The sequence below is a fragment of the Phodopus roborovskii genome, unplaced genomic scaffold, assembly GCF_943737965.1.
Source record: "Phodopus roborovskii unplaced genomic scaffold, PHOROB, whole genome shotgun sequence".
In the NCBI taxonomy this organism is placed as follows: Eukaryota; Metazoa; Chordata; class Mammalia; order Rodentia; family Cricetidae; genus Phodopus; species Phodopus roborovskii.
This window is the reverse complement of record NW_026126625.1, coordinates 1,556,052-1,582,982: the sequence shown is the minus strand read 5'-3', so window position 1 is coordinate 1,582,982 and position 26,931 is coordinate 1,556,052. Positions and strand designations below refer to the sequence as shown.

The following is a 26,931-nucleotide window of genomic DNA, read 5'->3' as shown; positions in this document are numbered from 1 at the left end:
GGCCTATTTCATTTGTGCCAAATGCTGTAAACAGAGGAGAGAGAATACCACCAGGTGAGCCACTGCCTGGAGGAGCTGAACACTCAGATGACAGTCAGTATACCTAACAGTGATGTTATCAACAATGATGGATACAAACTGAATTCTACCTTCAAACTTTAAACTTGTGCCATAGAGAAGATACTGTATGAACTTAAAACAGAAAACCCAATGCTCTTAACCCATGCAAACAGACCTTATTCTTTCTTGCTAATCTCTTTCCCCAAACTTTTGCACAGATAAAAACCTGAAAATTTGAATCCAAAAGCTGATGGTACTAGAAGTAAACATAATATATTGGTCTATATACTCTCCTTTTGTATGTACACACATATACACAAACCAAACAATTATGATAAAATAACAGTACTATAGTCAAAGATTTCTGTATGCATATAACTCTATGTATGGCTGACAAAATAACTGCTCACTTGTGCAGAAAGAAGCAAAGGCAGAGAGAGATAGGGTAACCAAGGAGGGAGGAGACAAGGGGGAAGGGATGGAGGAAAGAGGGGAGGAAGGTAAGATGGGGGAAGGAGGAAGGTAAGTTGTGGGGAGAAATGGAGGGAGGAATTGATTAAGCAGCACTATTATGTTCATCTCTACTGGACTGACAGAAGAACCCATGAGTAGGTAAAAGAGTGTACAAATAAGCCATTGCAAGCTCTACTTGTGAAAAGCTAAAATGAGTTTATGAAATTTCAGATATGGGCTCAAGGGAAAACTGAGATGGACTGTTGTGGTAAGTTTACAGCAAGAGTTATTAATGCTATAGACAGATAGATGCCTAGACAAGAGCATGATTGGAGTTCTGAAGAGAGGAATCCTCTCTTTCTATAGGTCCTTTCCTATAGTTCTCAAATGTTAGGTCATCTTAGGTCAAGGTATGTTGTCTGGAAAAGTTATCTACTTTGCTTTCGCACATAAATCCACAATCTGAAGAATAAATTATTAATCAGAGTAAGTAAAATATGCCATAAATCTGAAAATTGAAATTATTTGAAAAACAAACTAAAGATTAAAGGTGGAAAGGGAATGTTTCTTGGGTTAAGTTCTCGTTAGAGTCTATTGGAAGAGTTACTACAAATCAAAAACAAAAGGCTGTGTTGCAGAATTGGTTAAGAGGTTAAGAAGAGCACTGGCTGCTCTTGCAGAGGGCCCAGATTTGGTTCCCAGCACCCATACAGTGACTCACAACCATCCATAACCTTAATTCAGGGGACTAGACACCCTCTTCTGACTTCCTGTAGCATGAATGAGAATAGCCTCTGATGACTTGTACATTGGAATGCTTAGCTCCCAGTTGGTGGAACTGTTTAAATAGTAGTAGGAGGTGTGGCCTTATTGGAGAAGGTATGTCACTGGTGGTGTGCTTTGTGGTTTCAAAAGTCCACACCATTCCCAATGCGCTCTCACCCCTCTCCCCCCCCCCCCGCTTGTGAATCAAATGTGAGCTCTAAGCAACTGCTTCAGGACCATTGACTGCCTGCTCGATGCCATGTTCCTTGCCATGATGTGAAATGGACTCATAAGAAACTGTAAGCCCCCAATAAACTCTTTCTTCTATAAGTTACCTTGGTCATGGTTTCATATCATAGCAATCGAAAAGTAACTAAGACAAAAGTTGGTATCAAGGAGTGGGGCTATTACTGTGACAGGCCTGACCATGCTGGTTTTTGAAGGAATGTGGAAGACATTGGGATTTTGGACCAGAAAGAAGTAACACTGTAAGCAGTGTTTAACAGGGCATTCTGGTAAGAGCTTGGAAGGCAATCGTGCTGAGAGCAATGTAGGCTATGGAGGCCCAGCTAGAGAGGTTCCAGGAGAATATCAGCAACTGGGCTAGAGACCAGTTTTGTGATATTTTGGCAAAGAATGTAGGTGCTTTCTTGCTCTTGTCCTAGAATCTGGCTGAGGCTAAAGTAAAGAGTTTGGGGGCTAATTTCATTGGCAGAGGAGATTTGAAGGCAGCCTAATATTGAGTCCGTTGCATGTTATTAAGCAGACCTACAATGAAAATGACCAAGGAGGCAAAAAGAAATACAAAATATACAGTCTGAGGAGAAAAAGAACATTAAGAGATGTAACATTGGAACCAAGACTTGTGATGAAAGAGGTAAGGAAAGGCCTAATGTGAAATGGAATAAAGGGAGTGGTGCCCTTAGGGCAACACTGGACTCTAGCTAAACTTCCAACAAGTAAAGGCACGAAGAATTATCTATTCTTAAAAAGTATAGCAAAGTAAGCCAGGTGGTGGTGGCACAAGCCTTTAATCCTAGCACTCGGAGGCAGATCTTTGTGAGTTCGAAGCCAGCCTGGGCTACAGTGTGAGTGCCAGGACAGGCTCCAAAGCTACACTGATAAATCCTGTCTGGAAAAAAACAAAAAAAGAAGAAGAGGGGGGCGGGGGAAAACGGTACAGCAAAGCTTATGAAATGGTATTGAAAGAGGCAGCTATGGCCCATCCCAAGCAAGCAATCTAATTTGGTAGCATTATGGCTTTAGAGTAAGAAGGATACATGGTAAAAGGGCTGTAGAATCCTCTTCCATTATCTGGCTGGGGGGTGGAGGGGGGTAGAAGCCCTGAAAAACCATTCCATGAAGCTGTGAAAAAGAAGCCTGGATTACACTGGAGACCTCAGGACACACCATGGGATGTCAACCAGAAAGAGCTGCATACAGGAAGTAGAACCAGTCCAAGAGAGAAGTGTGTTGCAGTCAGCAAAGTCTGAAGGATGGTGCCATCTAAGCTTTGACATCACACAGTGACCTACAGGATTTGAGAGTTTGTCCCACTGGGTTTCAGTCTTACTTTGGTCCAGTTTTTTTCTCACTATACCTCCAATCCTCCCTTTTGAAATGGTGATGTGCCACTATATATCATTAGCATGTAATTTGATCTTTTTTTAATTTCGGTTTTATAGGGGTTTACAGTGAAGAGACTGTGTTGAGTATCAGAAGAGACTTTAGACTTTGAAATAACATTGAGACTGTGAAAGATTATCTGGATTTTCCAAGGAAGACTAAATACATTTTGCATTATGGTATGATCACAAGCCTATAGTGGTCAGGGGGTGGAATATAGTGGTCTGAATGAGAATGGTCCCTGTAAGCTCATATGATTGAATGTGTGGTTCTCAGTAGGTGGGACTGTTTGGGAAGGATTTGGCAGAGTAGCCATATTGGAAGAGATGTATCACTGGGGTCAGCTTTTGAGGTTTCAAAACCCTATGCCATTCCTAGTTAGCTCTCTCTCTCTCTCTCTCTCTCTCTCTCTCTCTCTCTCTCTCTCTCTCTCTCTGCCTCCTCCTTGTGGATCAAAATGTGAGCTCTCTGCTAGTGCTTGAGCACCCTGTCTACCTGTCTGCTACCATGCTCCCCTCCATGATAATCATGGACTCAACTCTGAAACCGCAAGCACTGAATAAACTCTTTCTTCTCTAAGTTGGCCTTGGCCGTAATGCTCTGCCACAGTAATTGAATAGTAACTAAGACATCTCCATTGGCACACAAGTGGTACACACATAACGCAGGCAAACAATCATATACATAAAACAAATCCTAAAAAAAACAAACAAACAAACAAACAAAAAAAACTAAGTACCTGTCTCACCGAGTGTGTGGTCAAAACACTTAAGATTGGCAGTTACACTATCAGGCTAAAGACTGATTTTTAACAGCTATACCTTTTCAAATAAAACATGAAGAGTTAAGGAGTCATCTCTCTCCTCTCTCTCTCTCTCTCTCTCTCTCTCTCTCTCTCTCTCTCTCACTAAAGGCTGTGTGATATAGATCTAGAAGTAAAACTGACATCAGTGCAGATGCATCCATAAAGCTTACTCCTGCACACGTGCTCTGGACAAATAATTGGGAAGAAGTGTTAGTTTCATGTGTGCCTTTGTACATAGTAAGTGAAGAGACAGAGACATACAGAAGATGTACTGCTACACCACAAAAGCAGAATGGGTAATTTTATCTAATTTGATACAATAAAAACAGAAGTTCTGGTGGGGAAGTACATTAGCAACTAGTTTCCATGGTGTTTCTGTTTCCATTGAATTTCCTGTTAATAAGAGAGGAAGATAATCAAGAGTATTTTAAAGAAAAAGTACTGAAATTTACTTAGTTTCTAAAGGAAGCTATCCTACAGGATTCAGAATGAAAAACAAACAAACAAAAAACCCAGAAGCCTTAGCCTCCTCTAAGGTCTATTGCGTTAACAGAAACAGAAGACAAACCATGAAGTATGAAGGATCTGTTACCTACCAAGTAAATACAGGAGATACTGACAGACACACTAGATTTGAGTGCTAAGTTCTACTGCAGATAGATATGGTTATCCTAACACTCAGCCTTGAAGACTGTGTCTCTGATCATAAAATGATACCACCCACCTTACAAACTGTTGAAAATATCAGCTTATACACTAAGCACATGACAAACAAGCAGCAGAAACTGGTAGATAGTCTCAAAATGCTGCTACTGTTTAAGTAACACACTAAAAAATAGATCCCTAAAACTTCACAAAGAGTTTCACTAGACAGCACGGGCCAATAAGCCTATAAGACAAGTGATGCCTTTGCAGAACTGCAGAACTGAGAAAATAAAGGAATAAAGACTAAACAAAGACACAAGACGCACCTAGGTAAAAAGCAAGTTTTACCTAAGGTTAATGGTCCTCTTAAACATTAAATTCTAGGCCCTGTGGGTCAGAAGTGTGTGTGCTGGAGGTTAGGAGAGCCTCCCTGCAGGCATCTTTCCCTGCAAGCTTTTTATCACTGACTAAAGCATCTGTATCCATGGAGACAAAAAAACTGCTACAGATAAACAAAAGTGCTAAAGTATGACCCAAAAAATTACTTCATTTCCTGCTAAACTAAAAATGGAACACATCCCATCCGGGCCATCTTTTCTCAGACTAAAACAATCGGGCCTTTGTTTTATCAGTGATCTAAAAAGGAACCCCAAAAGCACTTGCTGGACTAGCCCAGGCCAATCCCACACAGAAAGGGTAGACTAGTCAGCAGTGGGAGATAAACTACTCAGTTTAATAACCCAGTGTGATTTTTTTTCCTCATAAAGTAGTTGTGAACAGCAGAGTGAAATGCTCAGTCTGCACACTGGCCCTCCCTTTGAAGAGATAATCACATGGAGAAACATGTGCTCTCACACTACTAGGTCTTGGCCAACTAATGGCAGATGCACACATTTAATGTCTCTATATGTACAAGGCTAATTAAGCAGGATGGGAGGGGCAAACAAACAAACAAAAAGCACAACAGCAAATCCAGAACCCCATCATGTATATTGTGGGAGGGAAAAAAGGCAGGTTATTGAATTCTAAAACTGTGACTTTCTGCATTCCAGCCAAAACCTTTAAGGTAGTGTTTCTCAATCCTTCTTCCTATGTCATTGCTCACAGAAAGAAGCCTTTTCAGCTTTTCCTATTTAACCTCTCTCATAAACTCTGAATTTCATTGCTATGTGTATATGTACTGTGTATATAAAGAATAAGAATTTGTGACACTTAGACATACCCCAAAATCTAATTTATACTCCCAAATTATACCATTCCTGTTGTAAACATACCCTAGGATTCGAGTGCTGTGTTCACAGGTCCAAGGTGATAACTACATATAATTTTAATAACATTATCACTATGACAGTGAATAACAGATGTGGTTACTTTTTCAACTACCTCTTGCTTTGTTTTTCCAGTATGACAATTATATGTACTGCATTAACTAATTTTTTAAAAACAGTGAACTCAAAGCTGTCAAGAAATAAACTTACAGTTGAGTTTACACAGACTATCATAAAGTATTCAGTTAAAAATAATAACATAATTGTTAGTAGGGTGGTTATAAGAATTCTTTTGACTAAGCAAATTAAACACTTAATCTTTTTTTTTTCTTTTTCAAAATACTTCTTGATTTGATAATCAACCTTGCTGTTAAAGAGTATCTTGGTTCACAGGGAATAAAAAAAATACACCATGCTATACACACAGGAATAATGTGTAAAATCTAAGTTCCAATTTTTTCATTAGCCAAAAGGGACTTGTAAACACAATAGGTCTTTTTGTATGTGTTTGTTTGTTTTCCTTTCCACAAGGAAACTACCTTACATGGTCAACTATCCTTGAAAAGTATGAAACAAAAGAGAAATACTTAAGTGTTGAATCTAATTTGACATCAACGAAGGTTTATAATTCTGTCAAACAAAAGCCTTGTCATGAATTCTAAAAGTAAATTAATAGCATACACCAAAGCCTTTCACAACAGTGTTCAGAACACTAAAATCTCCATTCCATTTTTAAATGATAAACTCATATTTGTTTTGTCTAAACTAACTACTAAAAGCGAACCCCACAAATAGTATTGTATATTCTAAGAATACCTTTGAGATATATGGTTCAGTAAAATTGAAATTACATTCTTCAACCATCCATCTTAAAGGTTGCGTTAAATTTCTGTTGTGTTGATTATTGTTGGAGGAGAGGGGGGCAAGCATGACAGGATGCACATGGAGGTCAGAGGACAACGTTTGGGACTCAGATTCCAGACTTAGATTCCAGAGCTCAAACTCTGATTTTCAGACTTTCATAGCAAGACAGACATTAGAAACCTAGGATAGCTATAACTGTATTATAAGATATGAAAAAATTTCTATGATTTAGAAATGTCTCATTTTCCCAACCTAGTTGCAGAAAATATTTGATTAAAAAGGTTACAGACTAACATCAAAATGTAGCTGCTTTCTGAAGGTCAGTCAATCATCTGGTTTTAGTAAGAACTAATATATAACAAAACACAGACAATGAATCATACAGAGAAAACCCAAAGCCAGCTATCTGAATAAATCATGACATTAAGAGAAAGAACAAGGCACAAAGCTTTTTCTTCTTAGAGCTCAGATGACTGGAAATGGCAGGGCTAGTCTTCGAATAAACAGAAAGGGCACGGAGAAATTCCTATCAGGAACACCTGCTGCCAAAAAAACTCAGAGTATTTATCCAGTAACAGCAACTCGAAAAGCACTGTACAGTTTCCATCAAGAATCTTGATTAACCTGACACTGGCCCTCAGCAGACAGGAAATTGGAGGCTATCGTTACCACTGACTGACGCAATGAAACCATCAAAGCCACCTCTGGAAAGAGAACAGAGACTAGAGACTACAGGGAGAGATGAAGAATTCAACTCAAGAAGCCAGAAACTCCTTTTGCATTTCTCCAAAGTAAGAGGGAAAGGGGAAGGGAGGATAACATGTGTGTCTTTCTAGAATGCCTGCTTCTGAGAACCAGATGCAACAATGCCTATGAGGCAGCAGGGATTGCTAGAAAAGCTGACCCAGAATATGCCAGTAAAAACAAAATCCTTGCCTCATGAAGCTAAAGCTGAAATAAAATGCAAATGGGTAAAACAGAGTGTCTGAGTGCACGAGAAGCTGAGTGAATGAATAGATGAACATACAGTAAGGGAGGGCACAGGAAAGGGCACTCTATCTATCTATCTATCTATCTATCTATCTATCCATCCATCCTTCTTTCCTTCCTTCCTTCCTTCCTTCCTTCCTTCCTTCTTTCTTTCTTTCGTTTTGTTTTTATAAAAAACATACTGAAGAACCTAAGGGAAGGGAAAGCACAAGTCTAAGATGACCACAAGAGCAGACTGAAGCCAGTCTGATCCTAGGTTAATCCCATGACATGAAAGATATTTAAAGTTGTTTGGGTCCTGCGTCCACTGCATCCACCCCGTGACCCTGAATATATACATCTACCCCACCACTAGAATAATGCTGACTAATTTAAATGACAATAGCTGAAAGAGACAAGTAAATAAAAAGTCTCAGACATGACGACCAAAACAGAAGGATCCAGTTGGGAGTCTCCACCAGTTTCTCATACACCATCTGGAGTATTCTCTCTAGTATATAGTAAAGCCTCACATGCTAAAGTGATGCCAAAATCTTCACTAGCCTCCCACGGGTACACCAGGGGCTTTCAGAACTCTGCTGTAATTAGGCACTTCCTATCAGAAATCTTAATGAATTTGGGTGGGTGGAGGAATAATGGGGCTATTGAGGACAAGTGGCGTGAATCCGTAAGCGTGATAGATATGAAAAGATTTAGGTAAGGGAAAGGCTGATAAACAGGAAAGGGAGATCAAGTGTTCTGGGTAACAATTGAAAGAAAGAATGGGTCAGGAGTGACAAAACTAGTAGCAGAACACAATGCTGATTTTAGTTAGATTAGATCACTAGGGCAACAGTATTCAGAATCAATAAATACAAGTGGACACCCACACAGGGTGTGGTTGGGGTGTTCCTGAAAACACACACACACACACACACACACACACACACACAGAGAGAGAGAATTGTAATTACAAATTCTTTCTAATTTAGAAGAAATCAATCTATAAAACTCATGTTACTTCTTAGATAGTCTGCCTAGAGACTGACTCCTAGTCATAGAACTCCTTCTCTTCACCAACATACAATGAGCCAAGTAAGCAATGGCCACACTGAGTGGCACCTGCTGAAGAAAAGACCAAAGTTTCAGATCAGCTTTTCTGACTTGAGATACGTATCATAGAAATCAAGACAGCCGGAGGTTCGAGTTACAAATGAGGATGCCTAATGTTCTTTAGAAAAAAAGCTCACTATCTCTCCTAGCCACCTCTTTACATTTGGGAAATACAGACCTAAAAAGTGTCTGGAATCTATAAATCCCAAAAGCAGATAAAAGTAAAACTTGCAACTTCTACAATAGCAGTTCTCTGAGGCATAATTTCCACAATTTGATATGTACTGGACATCAAGTCACTTTACAGGAAATGGCACAAGAATAAGAAACAGGCAGGCTTATCTGGCACAGTAAGATCCAAGGGCTCCTTAAGGTAGTAATTGTAACACTACTTCTACCAGCAAAGGGGAATCGCGAGAGCATGCTGGCACTTGAGCCACATTCACTGTACTCTCTAATGAGAAATAATGGAGCTATCGACATTATTTGGAGTATTCTTCCAAGTGCGCTCTCCTAAACTCTGGTGAAAACTGGCCCAACTGCTAACTGTAAAGGAAGGCCAAGGAAAAAACTCAGCCCCAAACGCAAATCAATGCATCTTCAGATGTTGGATAGTCAAAGAGATAACTGCTACGTTATTATACGACAGCACTGCCCTGATGTCTTGTTAGTTGATTTTTAAATTTTTGTTTAAATTTACAAATGCAGTGGTAAGTAACCCTGTATCCCATGGTGACCTATGGTTTGTAAATCTGAGGAATTCATCTTGTGAGAAAGACACTGTAAGTTTCTATATCCCAAACATAAGGGATGTATTTATTACTAATTAGGTTTTACCTTATTTGTTTTGTTGTCATGATATTCAGAATGAAATAGTAACTAACATTATGAGAATGCATACCTTCCATGTATCTCCCAATTTTTTCCAACTCTCAACAGCCAATAAACTGGTTTTTGTTGATCCTGATTTTGCTCAATTTATAACATCACTTTATTTCCTTTACTTCTAGTTAGGTTCAGACACATATAGGACAAACAAAAGCATTATCAATGTTCTTAAAGATCTAACAACAGCTGTTAGTACCTGGTTTTACTTCTTCTATTACTCTGGAGGAGTAGGTGGAGAGGTGGGGCTCAGATCACTACACTACTAGTAAAAAAGCCCAGCAATAGGATATAGGCCTGCAATCCCAGCACTCAGGAGACTGAGGCAGAAGACAGAGTTTCTCAGTCAGCCTTGGCAATTCACAGCTAACCTTGCCGCAAAATAAAAAGCAACCTAACAAGTAACTAATAAAGGCTAGAAATTATTCCATTCAGATACTTACCAGGAGCAATTGTCTCCAACGTATCAGAACTGACCTTCCGGGTACTTGTACAGTGATAGAGGGTAGAACCAGAAAATATCAAGTAAAAGTTAGCATCATCTTCAACTTTGTCCTCTTCAGCAAGCAGTATTGTAACAACACAATCGCCCTAGGAACAGAAAACAATGCACAAATCTGCATTAATAAAGTTCCTGGGAACCTGCTAAAGTCTACGTCTTATAAATTACTACCGAGTCTAGCTATTCCCCAACAAAGGTGAGGGCATCTAGATATGCCTTGAAACAGTAATGTGCATTCAAATTCCACCTAAAATGATTTGCATATGTCCATTAAACTTAACTTTCCTTGACTGTATAAATGGAAGCAACTATTCTGTCTTTAGAGTTGATATATGAAAATTCATGGAGCAGAAAGATCATTTTTTAACAACCTGTGTCTACTGACCACCTAAGATCCCTGTGTTCCTTTAGTCATTCTCCCATTAAGCCTTTATAATGAGGTAACTATCATGCCAGTAACTCTACACATACCTTTGGAAATTATTTATGATGAAAAACACCTTTACCAGTTTCAATTACTCTATCAGTTTTCATAAACTGATTTTTTTAATAAAATAGGGCTTATAATTAAGTACATACTGTGAAATGCAGCTCAAATTACCATTCTTCTCAATTATAAACATAATTTGTGTTATAACCACAAACTAACAAAAAAAAAAAAACCTTTTAACACAAAGTTTGAGGTACTGACTAGGATTTAATATTCTACAAATCTTAATAATGAATTATGTAAACAACAATTCAGTGAAAACCTGGCCATTTTAACATAAAAACTAGAGGAAGAATTATTGTTTAATTTATATTGTTTTTCGCTTTCACTTTATCAACAAGATATGTAAGGGAACCATGCCACCCTGTGGTCACATTAAACCAAGAATAATTGAAACAGAAGACAGTATTTTGCCTGAAAACCCAAACTCATGAAGTCAAACCTAAGATTAAGTGTAATAAATGTTAATAGAATGTTGATTTTGGAGAGACTAAGTTCAAAGTATTTCTGGGAGCGTAAATGTCACTTTTGTTTTACTCTCAGTGCTCAAGTCCACCAAATGCAATGTAAGTCAGAATGAACCATAACTCCAAATAGCCATAATTTATCTGGCCATGACTGGAGCGTGCCAAAGCACCCTAACACAATGGGTATCACTGTCAGGAAAAGAATTATCACTAACTTTGGTCCCTATCCCAAACTACATTTTGGTCTTATGCATGCATCTTTCTTGGGGAAACAATTTTGAAAGGCTTAAGCCAGCAATGTGTTCCTCATGCTTTAGCACGATGCCACCAGGTCACATGTCTGAGGCACACTGAGAATATTTACTCTAAGTACTGACGGCCCCTCATACCCAACACATAAAAACACAGAAGTTCAATCCTGTTATGCGTGCTCTAGAAGCTAAGGCCCATGGGCCATGTTCTGCCTCTTGCTTGTTTCATTAATTTCCGTGTCACAAGCAAAGCTGCAAGAGTCCAGCTGTGCCCATGCATTCATACACACACTGTGGTCACTTTTGCTGACCACCTACATCTTTACAAGAGAGGAAATCTACTTAGATTTCTTCACTTAGATTTCTAAAACGGAATTCTAAGAATGAACCTCCCTTTCCAGAACCAATGATTCCTCTCCACCCAAGGACCCAGGCTCTTACTGAGACCATACTAGTTACATTTGGGGCTTGCTTTCAATGAGGATATGAGATGGTTGACATAAGCAACTGAAATCCTTTAAAAACAAAAAACAAAGCTTTCAATAAAAATAACCAAAAAACAAAGCTTTCAATAAAAATAACCAAGTTCTCAATTGCTTTCATACTTTTTTTTTTTTTTTTTTTTTTTTTAAGCTATGTCACATAACCTTATATCCAAGAGGAGGGAACAAAGCTTTATTCACTTCAAGGCAAAGTTAAGTTCCAAAGACATTTGGAAATAAAGGTAGCTGGCTCCCTGTAACAGTCAGAGAGAGCAAACTCCACATTTCACAGATACAATTGACTCTTATTCTACAGTGGTTCACTGGGCACCTGGTATTAACTGGAGATGACTGAAAAATCAAGCAAGAGGGGTTGGAAGAGAAGTGTTGTAAATCTCAGTAAGAATTATATCCAGGAGACTGATGACTTTATCCCTACTTAGCACGAGAGAGGTCCTGACAATTATGCTGTTGCTCAAAACTAGGTCCAGCCCGCAGAACACACATTAACAACAGTCTGGCTGCACAGTTAACACTTCTGTCACACTGCTAACTCCAAAGAGGAGCTTAGTAACAGCAACGACGTTCAACATATTTTCAACTATGACTCCAGTCTCACAGGTGACAGCAAAGGGTGTATCTATGTCATCAGTCTACAGTAACACAAGCCTAAGAAACACAGTGCTGTCCTTAAAGAGAAAAAAATCTTCCAGTCTTTATTAATAAGAGTATATCCTGGAGCTTGATCATCTTTACGGTCGTAATTTGATTTGCTAATAGAAGACACAATAACTAATGAAGAAGGCAGTCTATATTAAACATCATCTTAAAAGTATAGATGATCCCCCAACAAAAATGTATAAAGATTAAAAAAATGTTAACCAGAGTAACTGTTAAACTGCTCATTTAAAAATGGGTTTTAATTTTTAAAAAATTACAAAAATAAAGGAGGATTCTAAAGACACTAGGAGGCCATGGATGCCAGCCCAGATCACTACAACCAGCAAAGCTTTTAATTACTATACATGGAAAAAATAAGATAATCTATGACAAAACCAGATTTAAACACATATCCATAAATGCAGCCCTACAGAAAGTACAGGAAGGAAAACTCCAACCCAAGTGACTTATTTACACACAAACGCAAGGGCAACAACGCCACAATACCAAAACACTAAAAAAGGGAAACACACACACAATACCAACAACAAATCCAAAAATAACAGGAATCAACATTCAATGGCTATTAATATCTCTTAATATCAACATCTCAATTCACCTATAAAAAGACACAGGCTAAACAAAATGGATACAAACACAGAATCCATCCTTCTGCTGCATACAAGAAACACACCTCAACTTCAAAGACAGACATTACCTCAAAGTTCAGTGTTGAGAAAAGATTTTCCAATCACATGGACTCAAGAAACAAGCTGGTATAGCTAAGCTAATATGTAACAAATTAGACTTCAAACTAAAATTAATCAAAAGAGATGAAAATTGTCATTTCATATTCATCACAGGAAAAGTCCATCAAGATGAAGGCTAAATTCTGAACATCTATGCCCCAAATACAAAGGCACCCACATTTATAAAACATTACTAAAACCACAGATAAAATTCCACACACTTATAGTGGGAGGCTTCAACACCCTATTCTCATCACTGAAGAAGACTACCAGACAGAAACCTAAGGGGGGGGTGGGGGAGGGGTGGAGGAACTAACAGAAGAACATACCTTCTTCTCACCACCCCATGGTACTTTCTCTACAATCAAACACATACTGGGCAACAGAGCAAATTTCAACAGATCAAGATCAAGAAAGATCACCATGTTTTAATATTAGAATTCAACAAAAACACGAACTGCAGAAACCCTACAAACTCGTGGAAATTGAACATTGTTCAATTGCATCACCTCTCAATCAAGGAAGAAATAGAAATTAAAGATTTCCTAGAATTCAATGAAAATGAACACCATACCCAAACTTATGGGACACTTAGAAAGCAATGCTAAGAGGAAAGTTCATTGCACTAAGTGCCTGCAAAGAAACTGGAGAATTTTCACACTAGTGACTTAACAGTACAACTGAAAGCTCTAGAACAAAAAAAAAAAAAAAAAGCAGATGCACCCAGGAGGAGTACACACCAGCAAACAATCAAATTGAGGGCTGAAATCAAAACAGTAGAAACAAAGAGAATAATATAAAGAATCAATGTAACAAAGAGTTAGTTCTTCAAGAAAATCAACAAGATAGACAAACCTTTGGCCAAACTAACCAAAAAGCAGAGAGAAAATCTCTAAATTAACAAAATAAGAAATGAAAAGGAGGACATAACAACTGACACTAAGGAAATCCAGAGAATCATCAGGTCATACTTTGAAAACCTGTATTCCACAAAATTGGAATTTTAAAGAAATGAACAATTTTCTAGATAGGTATCACATACCAAAATTAAAGAACATATAAGCAATTTGAATAGACCTATAACCCCTAATGAAATAGAAGCAGTCATCAAAACAAAAAGCCCAGGGTCAAATACTTTCAGTGCAGAATTCTACCACAAATTCAAAGAACAGCTAATACCAACACTCCTCAAATTGTCTGCTCCACATAATAGAAGCAGAAATGCCAAACTCTTTACGAAGCTAAAATTACCTTGGTACCCAAACCACAAAAAGACATACATAACTAAGAAAAAAGAATTACAGACCAATCTCCCTCATTAATGCAAAAATACTCAATACTCGATAAAATAATGACAAACTGAATCCAAGAACACATCAGAAAAATCATCCTCCATGATCAAGCAGGCTTCATCCCAGAGATGCAGGGATGGTTCAACATATGAAAATCTGTCAATGTAATCAACCATATAAACAAACTGAAATAGAGAAATCACATGATCATCTATCTCACTAGATGCTAAAAAGACCTTCCACAAAATCCAACACCCCTTCATGATAAAGGTCTTGGAGAGATCAGGGATAACAGGAACATACCTAAACTTAATAAAGACAACATATAGCAAACCAACGCCATTATCAAACTAAATGGAGAGAAACTAAAATCAGGAACAAGACAAGGCTGCCCACTCTCCACTCTCTCAGTATTTATTCATTATTGTACTTGAAGTTCTAACTAGAGCAATAAGACAACAAAAGGATATCAAGGGGATACAAATTAGAAAGGAAAAAAAAAATCAAAATTTCACTATTTGCAGATTACATGAGAGTTTACATAAATGACCTGAAAAATTCTACCAGGGAACTGCTACAGCTGATAAACAGTTTCAGTAAAGAGGCAGGATACAAGATTAACTAAAAAATAAAGAACAGTAGCCCTCCTATATATAGATTATAAACGGGCTAAGTAAGAAACCAGAGAAACATCACAAATAATATAAAATATCTTAGGGTAACTCTAACCAAACAAGTGAAAGACCTGTATGATGAGAACTTTAAGTCTTTAAAGAAAGAAATTAAAGAACATATCAGAAAATGGAAAGATCACCCATGCACTTGGATAGTAAGGATCAACATAGTAAAAATGGCAATCTTATGAAAAGCAGTTTACAAACTCAATGCAATCCCCATCGAAATCCCAGCACAGTTCTTCCCAGATCTTGTAAGAACAACACTCAACTTTATATGGGGAAAACAAACAGGCAGACAGACAAACAGGATAGCCAAAACAACCCTGTACAATAAAGGAACTTCCAGGGGCATCACCATCCCTACCTTCATGCTCTACTATAGAGCTATAGTAATAAAAACAGCTTGGTATTGGCACAAAACCAGACAGGTGAACCAATGGAATCAAATATTAATTCACACACCTATGAACACCTGATTTTTGACAAAGAAGTTAAAATTATACAATGGAAAAAAGAAAGTATCTTCAACAAATGGTACTGGTATAACTGAATACTGACATGTAGAAGACTGCAGATAGATTCATATCTATCACCTCGCACAAAACTTAAGTCCAAATGGACCAAAGACCTCAACATAAATCCAGCCACACTGAACCTCTTAGAAGAGAAAGTGGGAGGTACTCTTGAATGAATGTACAGGAGACCACTTCTTGAACATTAACACCAATAGCATAGGCACTGAGACTGACAATTAATAAATGGGACCTTCTGTAAGGTAAAGGACACAGTCAACAAGACAAAACAGCAGCCTATGCAATGGGGAAAGATCTTTACCAACCCCTGGAGCTGACCTCCAAAATACATAATGAACTCAAGAAACTAGTCACCAAAACAAAAACAAAAAAAAAAAAACAAAAACAAAAAACAAAAAACAAAAAACAAAAAAAAAAAATGGGGTAGAGACCTAAATAGAGAATTCTTAACAGAGGAATCTCAAATGGCTGAAAGGCACTTAAGAAACTGCTCAACATCCTTAGCTATCAGGAAAATGCAAATCAAAACAATTCTGAGATACCATCTTATAGCTGTCAGAATGGCTAAAATCAAAAACAAATGACAGCTTATGGAGAGGATGTAGGGAAAGGAGAACACTCCTCCATTGCTGGTAGGAATGTAAACTTGTACAGCCACTTTGGAAATCAGTATGGTGGTTTCTCAGGTAAATGGGAATCCATCTACCTCAAGACTCAGAAATTTCACTCAGGCATATACACAAAGGATGTACAAGGACATCTGTTCACCTATGTTCACAGCAGCATTATTTGCAATAACTAGAACCTAGAAGCAACCTAGATGCCCCTTAACCAAAGAATGGATAAAGGAAATGTGGTACTACTCAGCAGGAAAGGGACAAGATCTCCTCAGTAAATTGGGAGCATGGGGGTGGGGGTGGGAGGAAGGCAGAAGAAAGACAAGGGGAGAAGAGAAGGAGAACAAGAGGGATCAGGAAGGTCGAGTTTGGAGAAGGACAAAGAAGGAGAACAAGAAAAGAGGTACCCTAATAGATAAAGTCATTATGGGCTTAAGGAGAAACCTGGCACTAGGGAAATCTTCAGGAGTCCACAAGGATGACCCCACCTAAGAATCTAAGCAATACTGGAGAGGCTACCTTAAATGCCCTTCCTTGATTATGAGATTGATAACTACCTTATATGCCATCCTAGAGCCTTCATCCAGTAGCAGATGGAAGCAGAAGCAGAAATTAACAGCTAAGCACTGAGTGAAACTCCTCGAATCCAGTTGTAGAGAGGGAGGAGTGATGAGCAAAGGGGTCAAGACCATGCTGGGGAAACCTACAGAAACAGCTGACCTGAGCAAGTAGAGCTCATGGACCCCAGCCAGACAGCTGGAGAACCAGCACAGGACAAAACCAGGGCCCCTGAACATGGGGTGTCCCCTGGGGGGGGCTTGGGCAGTCTATGGGGCCACTGGTAGTGGAACCAGTATTTGTACCTAGTGCACAAATGGGTTTTGGGAGCCCATTCCCTATGGAAGGATGCTCTCTCAGCCTAGATATAGGGGAGAGGGCCTAGGTCCTGCCCCAAATAATGTGACAAACTTCTGGGGGGGGTCATCAGTGGGGGAACTGGGATTGGTATATAAAATAAGACTGTTTTTTAATTTAAATTAAAACATTAATTAAAATTTTTAAAAAATCATTATCTTACTATATTGTTGTGAGATTTATATAATGGTATGCATATGGAAGAAAATTTACATAGTAGTGTGCTACTGACATATTTTTTTCCAGGATAGACTGCTTGACGATTCTGCCCCCATTAAAGAGGGATGGATACATTGAAATAAATCACTAGGGGAGAAATTATGTTACAAAAATTGGCAAATGGTACAAATCAGGGTTTCATTTCCTATTGTTGTGATAAAATATTTTGATAAAAGCAATGTAAGGGAGGATGGATTTATTTAGCTCACAGTTTTAGGATATAGTTCATCAAGGGAGAGAAGTCACAGAAGCAGAGCTTGAAATAGCAGATTATACTCCATCAAATGGACAGCTCAGTCTACTTTCTCCTCTTAAGTCAGAGAATGGTGCCGTCCACAGTGGGCTGGTCTTTCCACCTTAATTTCTATCAAGTTGACAAATAACAATAACCATCACAAGAGCTTTTCCCCCCTTTAGAAGCAATAAATTGCTTCCAACTGGTCAAAAAAAGGCCAGAAGGTGAAGAATTTTTACATCAGGCCCAATTAAGATACAGTAGTTTTATCTGTTTTAACATGGCAGCATGTTATTCTGAACAGCAATTCCCCAAAATGAGATTTAAACTCACCAGTGGGATTAAAATGAAACCAAGGAAGCTGGTAATAAGAAGTAAGTCTGAGTACTGCTCCAAAGTCTTGTCTTTCTATAGGGAGGAGGGAGGGAGAGAGGGAGGGGGGAGTTCTTGTTTATATAGGTGCATCCACAACTAGGTTTGCTCTTCTGCTTTAAACACAATTGTTATCATTTTGCAAAACATTTCCTAAAGCAAGCAAAGATTGATGGCGTGATCCAACTTCCCCATAGGCAACAATGCAGTCTTTCTCCTTATAAACTCAAGGCAACAGGTGTTCAATGTCACTGAATGATTTCACAACAGAGGGACACCCTGTAACAGTAAGCAAAACCACAGCAGATTGTAGTCATTAGAAATACCAGTCCCCAGTAAAAGAAAGAAAGGTGCCTCAAAGTGGTTGGTAGAGGCCTGGGTCAGGGTCTGTTAGATGAGTCTAGAAGACTCTCTTTTGATAGAAAACGAGGAGTGGGAAGGGGAGGAAGTCAGAAAGTTAGAAAGGCCTGCCCTAGCATACATACAAAGACAAGAGTAAAGTGGCTCCTTCTAGACAAATCTGGGACTATTGAAAAAAAAAAACAAGTAACAGGGCTGGAGAGATGGTTCAATAGTTAAGAGAACTGACTGCTCTCCTAGATGACATTAGTTCAATTCCCTGCACCCACACAGCAGTTTACAACTGTCTATAACTCCAGTTCTGAGGAATCTGACACACTCCTACAGATACGTGCAGGCAAAACACCAATGCTTATGAAATACAAGTAAATAAATCATAAAAAATAATTAATTATAAATCATTTTTAAAAATTAAGAAGTACCATCCTAAATAAAGGACAAATGAGTGCCCACTGCACTGATCTGGAGTTTTTGTACAATTTGAACACTTATACAATTATTTCTATTTAAAAAAAAAAAGTATTTAAAAAAACAAAACCCACAACACTCAAACCGCTCTAAAGAAATAAAGGACTGAGGCTGTAGAATGCTCTCCCAATGCAGATATATATCCACCTCCATCATTACACAGCTAACTCTGCAAAGGCCACTTACACCGGGCCCTGAACTTGGAGCATGTGGCTTGTCCTTACTTTCACACAACTGCCCCTTCCTTGGTTACATAGGTAAAACTGAATGATACGATACAGCACTTTCAGCACCAAACTTGTTTCTCAAACAGTGACTATTTGAGTGTATAGAAGGCAAGATGAGCTAACACCTACTGCTCTTTTTTCTAAATGCCCCCTGCAGTTCAAGGCCGAACTATGTGCAATGCAGTACTACAAGGTATTCTTAGTCCCAATTTAGTAACAAGTTGTTATTTATTTATTTATTTGTTTGTTTGTTTGTTTGTGTGTGCCTAAGTGTATCATGAGCACATGTGTGTGTAGGAGCCTGCAGAAGTCAAAAAAGAGCTTTGGGTTCCCTGAAATTGGAGTTACAGGTGGCTGTGAGCCACCAAGTGAGTGCTGAAAACCAAAGACAGGTCCTGTGCAAGAGCAGGAAGCATTCTTAACTGCTAAATCATTCATTTCTCCAGACCTAAAACCCAGAGAATGTTTACTTTAATGACTTGCCTGAGAACAAAACTAGAAAGGGTCAAAATTCAAGTACAGTTCCAAAACTTACATTCTTTCCACTATTCTGATGCTGAAGTAAAACCTAGAACACAGATGGAAAGAAAGTGGTATGTGTAACAGTTAATTATCAATAGAGGAAATCCACAGGAAGTAGCAAACCTTCAGTAGATACCAAAAGAAATGTTCAAAGTGAACAGGGAGGGTCACTTCAAATACTTCCTATTTCTCTTTAACAACCTGTTATTAATAAACGAGTAGATGGTAACAACAAAAGCCGCTTAAAGATAATATAATCTAGGCAAGGTATAATTGTTAGTCTGTACTAATTAGGTAAAGCTAGTCTATATACAGTGAAAAGTCTCTTGCCAGTTGTTGAAGCACACCCCTACAGTATTCAGTGACATTGGTGGCTATATACGCACATACTGCTCGCACAAAGGACTCAAGTTCAATTCCCAGCATCCCACTTCTGCAGCTTGCAACCCACTTGTAACTCCGGATGCAGGGGTGTCTGCCATTTCTGGCTTCCCAGACACACAAAAACACATAATTAAAAAGATTAAAAAAAAATGGAACCTAACCATTTCCTTCAATGTATCTTACTTTATGTCAAACATTTGCTGCTAGTATAAATCCTTATTCTGGGTCCACCCAGTAAGTTAACTGGTAGAAGTGTATTTAATGGTCTGACACAAACATGTTCATTAACTCCACCCCCACCCCCATTCTGCTCTTATTACTACAGTCTTAATGATTTTCTACCACATTTATTTATTTACTGTGTTAAATAGAGGCAGAAGGAATATACCACTCACTATGGTGGATGTGGAGAGGCTCTCTCCTTCTGTCCACTGTGTGGGATTGAGGGATCAAACTCAGGTCATCAGGCTTGGTGGTAGAGACTTTTACCTACTTGGCCATTTTGCCAACCCTACAATACCTACATTACCACAATCTTCATTTATTAATCCACTCTTTCTAAATAGCACTTAATACTGGTGTGTGTGTGTGTGTGTGTGTGTGTGTGTGTGTGTGTGTGTTTTGTATGTGTGTGCACACACACACCTCTGCTACTAAACAATACAAAAATCATGAAGTTAAACAGCATCTGGCTTCTGTATTCAAGGCACAGTGACAGACATACATTTCAGTCACCAGCTTTTCTACATGTAGAGATGGGTGCTCACATGCTACATTGATGACTGTTACTAGGAGAGTGTCTGTAGAAATGCTTATGCTTCATTCTGCCCCAAATTCAAGGCAGACCATTTCAGGCCAACACACAAGCCCCAAAGACATCATCACAGCACAGCTGAGTGACAGAAAGTACTAGTTTATGTTTGCATTCTTTAATGTGGCTAGCCTATAGCAAATATATCCCCAATGTTTGTTGAGCTGACCCCAAAATATTTTATATTTTAAAAAAGAAACTCAAAACAGCACATATAATAAATGCACAAAGTCTGTCCTTTCTTCAACTAATAGACATTGGTGAGCACACGGGTAAGGCACTGTGACACAAACAGGCTGTAGAAACAAAACAATTCTTGCTCCTCCCGGGCTCCATTTCTTGGGGAGAAAAGCAGAAAGAAACACTGTGCTTGGCTGCAGCTGAATAAGAAGCTGCAGGGAAAGCAAGGTTACAGACAACAGGAAATAAAGGAGACCTTGACATTACTGAGCAAAGGAGAGTAGAAAGGCTTCCCACAGAGTCATCTCTAAGGAGCCAAAAGAACACAAATTCTGTTGTTTGATTTCAAATTCTCCTGAAATGACAAACTGACAAAAGTGACAAGGGAGGAGGTGAAAGAATTGCACACAAGATTCACTTGCACAGGAAACAGCTGTGAAATCTGAGAAGTTGTAAACACTAGCTACGATGGAACTTTGACAATGCCATGTAACAACAGCAAACCCCACATAAATATTAGTTGCCCTTACATTTCCATCTTCGTGCAACAGTCTTTACATTGAAATCTACCAAAAAACATAATACCACAGAAACTAATTATGGGCCAGGGAGGGAGGGAGGAAGGGAGGGAGAGAAGAAGGGAGGAAGGGAATTCATGTGTGCCCAATCACAAAGTCCCATTTGATAGCACTGTCCCTTAAATGCAGGAAGCTCCTCAGGAGCAGAGTATTTGCCACCACACAGAATGCTGTGTATAAAATGCTGACTCTAGAGTAATACGAGTGGCGACTCATAGATTTAATGACTGCCAATCAATCATATTACATTAGGAGCTGTTCAGAACCAGGGTAGAAGGAGCTTATACTTTAGGACAGCAGTTCTCAACCTATGGGTTGCAACCCTTTTGGGGGTCACATGTCAGATATCCTGCATATCAAATATTTACATTACGATTCACAGCAGTAGCAAACTTAGTTATGAAGTAGCAACATAACAATTTTATGGTTGGGGTCACCACAACATGGGGAACTGTATTAAAGGCTAGCAACATTAGGAAGATTGAGAAGCATTGCTTTAGGAGGTCAGGCGCAATCAGATCATAAAACGTGACCTTAGAGGGAAAATTCCTTGGGGGGGGAAGAAAAATTAATAAAAGGGGGAGGCTGAAAAGTGCACGAAGCAGGGGTGAAAAAAAAATTTTCATGCAAAGTGTGGCCAGAGTGGAGACAGAAAGCTCCTCGAAAAGTCACATTTAAGCTGAAACCTGATGGCATGGGGTTAGGGAAGAGAACATGGCAAATGAAAGGCAAGTACAATTCAGCATTCAGAAGGAACAGCGCAGTCAGGAGACACACACTGATGGGAGGCAACAGGACTTTGGAGTGAATTATATGGGGCACAGGGGATTTGTTTGTTTTGAATGTACTGTTAAACCCCTAGGAGGAGAGGCAAGCAACAAAGTGACATAACTCACATCTTGAAAAGAATTACAGTTCCTGTGTGAGGAAAAAACTACTGGACAGAAATTCCAGAAAGAGGAAGATCACTTGGGAGGCCATCAAGAAAGGTCCCAAGGGCACACAACAGCAATACCACCTGCCCTTACAGCCTGTGGACTCCCCTTCCTGCCTGCACAGATGCTACCTTCCTATCTTTAAAAAAGAAAAACAAAACCTGACTGAGTGTCCTGAAGCAAAGCAGTTCTCTATTCCTCCCCACTCACTTCCTATTTGGCATGCTTTAAGTAGAACCTGCTGGAATCCACCTATGAAGACACCAAGCAAACAAAGTAAAATGCTTCAAAAGAGGGAGTCTTCCAGTCAGAGAGGTAGGTCCATCTCTCTTACCAGAGACCATGGCTCACAGTCCTGCTACTACTTGTTGGACAAATCTTACAAGAGCCAGAGTGAAAGCTCCCCTACAGCCAATGCCTGCCTGCCCTCAGGTGCTGTGAGGTGTGATAGAGAGCAGGTGTGGAGGGGAGGGTTGCTGCTGTATGGCTGGACATGTCAGTTCCCCAGGAAGGCGGCTCTGGCCCTATTAAAGATTTTTGCACCCTAAACCACACCACCTCCCCCTTCTCATTAACCTCTGGGTGAAATCATATCAACTCAGAAAGACTGGGGTCACCTGAGCTAAGCAAAGGGAAGCTGGTCTCAAGAAAGGTGTAAACTGTTTTTTGCATCATACATCACCACAAGTTTCTGTTTTAATCCCAATGCCCAGGAACTAAGGTGAGCAGGCTTTCTCTGGGAACACTCAGGCTACAGAGATCAGAACAGTCTCTATCATGCATGTGCTGACCTCATGTCTAATGTAGGGGTTGGAAAATTTCTCCTGTGGACTCAGTAAAAACTTTCAGCTTTGTGGAACACACACGGTCACTGTCACCGTTACTCAATTCTCTCTTCTTTAGCTCAGAAGCAGACATGAACAATATCACATAAAGAAGCAAGGAGAGGGCTGGCTAAATAGCTCATCCTAAAGGCTCTTGTTGGAACACCACCACTCAAGCCTCAATCTCCTCACTGACCTGTGTTTGATCCACAGAGTTCACATGCTGGAAGAAGAAAATCCACTGCACACCCCATCCTCTAACTCCCACATTCATATTCCCTCTACAAATAAATAGCAAAAAAAAACAAAAAACAAAAAACAAAACCTGTTTCAATGAAATTTTGTTTCCAAAAGCAAGTAGCAGGCAGAGATTTACAGGATGCAAAAACCTTTTAGGGGGAGGTGTGTGGTGGTCAATTCTGCAACACATACATGCTAATAAGAACTCTGTTGTCCCAGCCAAATGCTTGTGTTGTTTTTACTTAGATGAAACCATGCTATGCATTCCTCAGGAGGAACAGACATAAAAGTGTATATACCAGAAACACATAAAGAATTAATTCCTGATGGAGTAGGAGACTCAAACAAACAAAAAAGTGCCCCAAACAGAAGCTATGGTCTAAAAAAAGATAAAGAAAAGGAAATAAATAAAGCAGCTACAGAATAGAAAGGCTTATTAAAGAAAGTAAAGCAGCATGAGTCTTTAAATGAAGGGGGGGCACAAGTAGGAACTTCGTAGACAAAGATAAATCCAATCAAAGGATGTGAATGGATGTATGCAAAGTCTCAAAAGTTATGGCACAGTCATGGAGCAATATGCCATGGCTTGAGCATCAGGACACAGTAAGTCAGGACCAGAGTTCCTGGTCCAATGTACACTTGACAAAGGAAAGCCACAGAAAGGCTATACCACCTGCCCCATGCACTTCTACACATGGCTGGTAAAGGTCACATATACACATCATGAACACTAACGATTGTTATCCTTCAAATGTGTTAGTGGGTGAGTGGGAGCTTTCCCACTCTACCTCTTAGCTGTCTTGCCTTCTCCTGTGACACCTATTATATGACTATTACATTTAGCAAATATACAGTATATTGCTGTACAGAATTCTGAGACCACATATTCATATGAGTAAAAGGCATACTTGTTTTATTCAGTGCTGTATCAGTGCCTACAAGTGTGTCAAGTTGTTGTAAGTGCTCAAAAATGTTGGCTGGAAAAATGAATTCTTAACTTTATTCTGCAAACAATCTATCTCCCCAATACTTCTTATGTGAGATAACTGTAAGAGGAAAAAAAAAAAAAACTAAGATATAATGCTCTGAGGATGAAAGATTTCAGCTCAAGTCCATAAACTGACAGTTAAAAAGGAAGCTCACTCACCAAGCATTGATGGTGCATGCCTTTAATCCTAGCACTTGGGAGGCAGAGACTAGTTTCAGGACAGGCTCCAAAGCAATACAGAGAAACCCTGTCTTGAAAACAAACAAACAAAGGAGAAGAAGGAGGAGGAGGAGCAGCAGCAGCAGCAACAGCAGCAGCAAGGCTCAAAAACACCCTTGATAAGAATCAATAACAGGATCACCCATCTATAGTACCCAGTCTCTTAAAAGAAAAATACTCAGGCACATTCCAAGAGCCTTGGGTAAAGCCCACTCCCAACTAAACTAGCAAACAAAGCCCTTAACAACATAAACAGGAATCAACCGATTTTAGTACCAAGTAAGTCACTGCAGATACAGACTAGGGTTGATTTCACTGGTAGAAATCATACAATTTTCTTTGATGTTTCTCTTTTGACAGATAATGACAACACCCAATTAAATCCACTTATCAATCTTCTTTTAACATGTTCATGTATATTTCTGTCAAATGTATCCTTCTCTTCAATGTTAACAGAAGTCAGTTTAAACAATACTAATAATGAAGTTGCTACTATCTTCCAACTCCATAATTCTGCGACACCAAGACAAAAGCAAATGCATAGATTTGTAGGCTTCGCTTCTTTGATCTACTGAGACAAAACCAGCAGATGGCGCCCAATAAATCTGTTTCTTTCTCTGTGGGAGAGATTTCTCCCCAAACTTAATTGGAGACTTAAGGTTAAAGGGAAACAAAATACAAGATGCTTGGAAAACATTTTATGTATGGAAATCATATAGTAAGAAGTGTTTCTTAAGAGAATGGAGTTCTTAAAGTTCTCCCAAGTTCTTTTTGTTGCTGTACATCACTCACTTCTCAGTCTGTTACTGTTAAATGAGTACTACTAAACTGTTTGGAGGGTGCTGACTTAGATTTTCGGGTGGGCTTTTTTTTCCCAAACAACTCCTCCCTCTCTCAGGTCTGTTTCACAACTATGTGTAACTGCTCAAATAATAAGATCAACATTCAAACATTCTTCCTTCTGAAACAGAATCAAATATTTGCTTAAAATGCAGGAAGCACCACTGGGTTGTTTGCTTGTTTTTTTGTTTTTTTAATTATTTTCATTTGGAATTTCAAGGAAAGAGCTGGAAGCTACCAGCTTTTCTTGACTCTCAATCCCTCTGTCTTCTCTGCCAAGGAAACAGGAAATTTATTCATTCTTACTACTCACTCAGTTCTTTGGTTACCTACTATCATCCTTGGTTTTTAATTGTCTTTGATTGTCTTCCTTCTCCTCCACAGTCATCAATGAAGCTAGTTCAGCAAGCTTCTAAGCTACCCCCTCCCACGTACCAAAAAGCTCAGAAGTTTCAAACAATCTGGTCAGGTGCCTAACAATGTAAGAACAGCAAAGTATTGCTAAGTTCATGGGGGTGGTGGCAGACCTAGCTTCATGGTCCACCAAGTGACACAGGCGTTCTGACATTGTTTCTCCTTTAAACACAGCAGTCATCTCATGACATTATTAGGATTATACAAGAAAATGAAGGAGTACAACCCACTATGTAAGTACTAGCAGGTGTTAAGTAATCAGAGGTGCATATGATTACAACTACAGTACAATATTCTTTTCTGCACTCCCTCCTGAATGTGCACATGCATGTACACAAATACATCACAACTGGAAAAAAAAATCAGTATTCCCAACTCAGTAACTAAGCAGAAAAACTATGGCTGGGCCTCAGTGTTTCATGTCTTCGAAAATCCTTTCTCTTCTAGCCAAGAAGTAAAAACACTTAATTCTGAGTAAGATGCAGACAATGAATATGCATACCCTTAGATGTGGGAAGAATAATAAATGTCATTGAGAACTGCAAAACAGGCTTCATGCAGGAAAGATAAGTAACTGCAGACCTAACTTCTTAGGATTTGCTGCCTGGATTCACTTCATACAACAAGAATGAACTAGACAATGTCAGCAAAACCTCAAAGTAGAATTTTGGAATGCCAGAGGTACCTCATAATTCTATTTTCATTATGAGTAGGTTAAATTCATTCCCGATCTCCAAACAAATGCAAGACAACAACAATAAAAGGTAGGAAATGAGCCCACAACCAGATTGGTGGGTCCCATGAACCAAAAAAGGAATGTACCATTGCCTGAGCAGTAAGATAAAACTTACATTTCCTTCTGTGGACAAAACAAAGAGAGACAGCTGAGAATTCCACCCCAGCTGCCAGATGCTCTGTATATCACATGGGGTCAGCAGTTAATCCAAACAGAGTTTGTGGAGGGCTCCAAGGATATACAAGAGCCAACAGCTTTTTCTTGGTTTAAAAAGGAGTAAACAGAGCCAAG

At 39.1% G+C, this 26,931-nt stretch overlaps 1 protein-coding gene across 1 annotated transcript in view; it reads right to left on the bottom strand.

Moving 5' to 3' along the window:
- Akap13 (A-kinase anchoring protein 13) overlaps positions 1-26,931 on the bottom strand; it is a 269,583-nt gene that overhangs the window by 162,322 nt on the left and 80,330 nt on the right. The window contains 1 exon segment of the mRNA XM_051206584.1: positions 9,897-10,044. Coding sequence (XP_051062541.1) covers positions 9,897-10,044 — 148 coding nt within the window.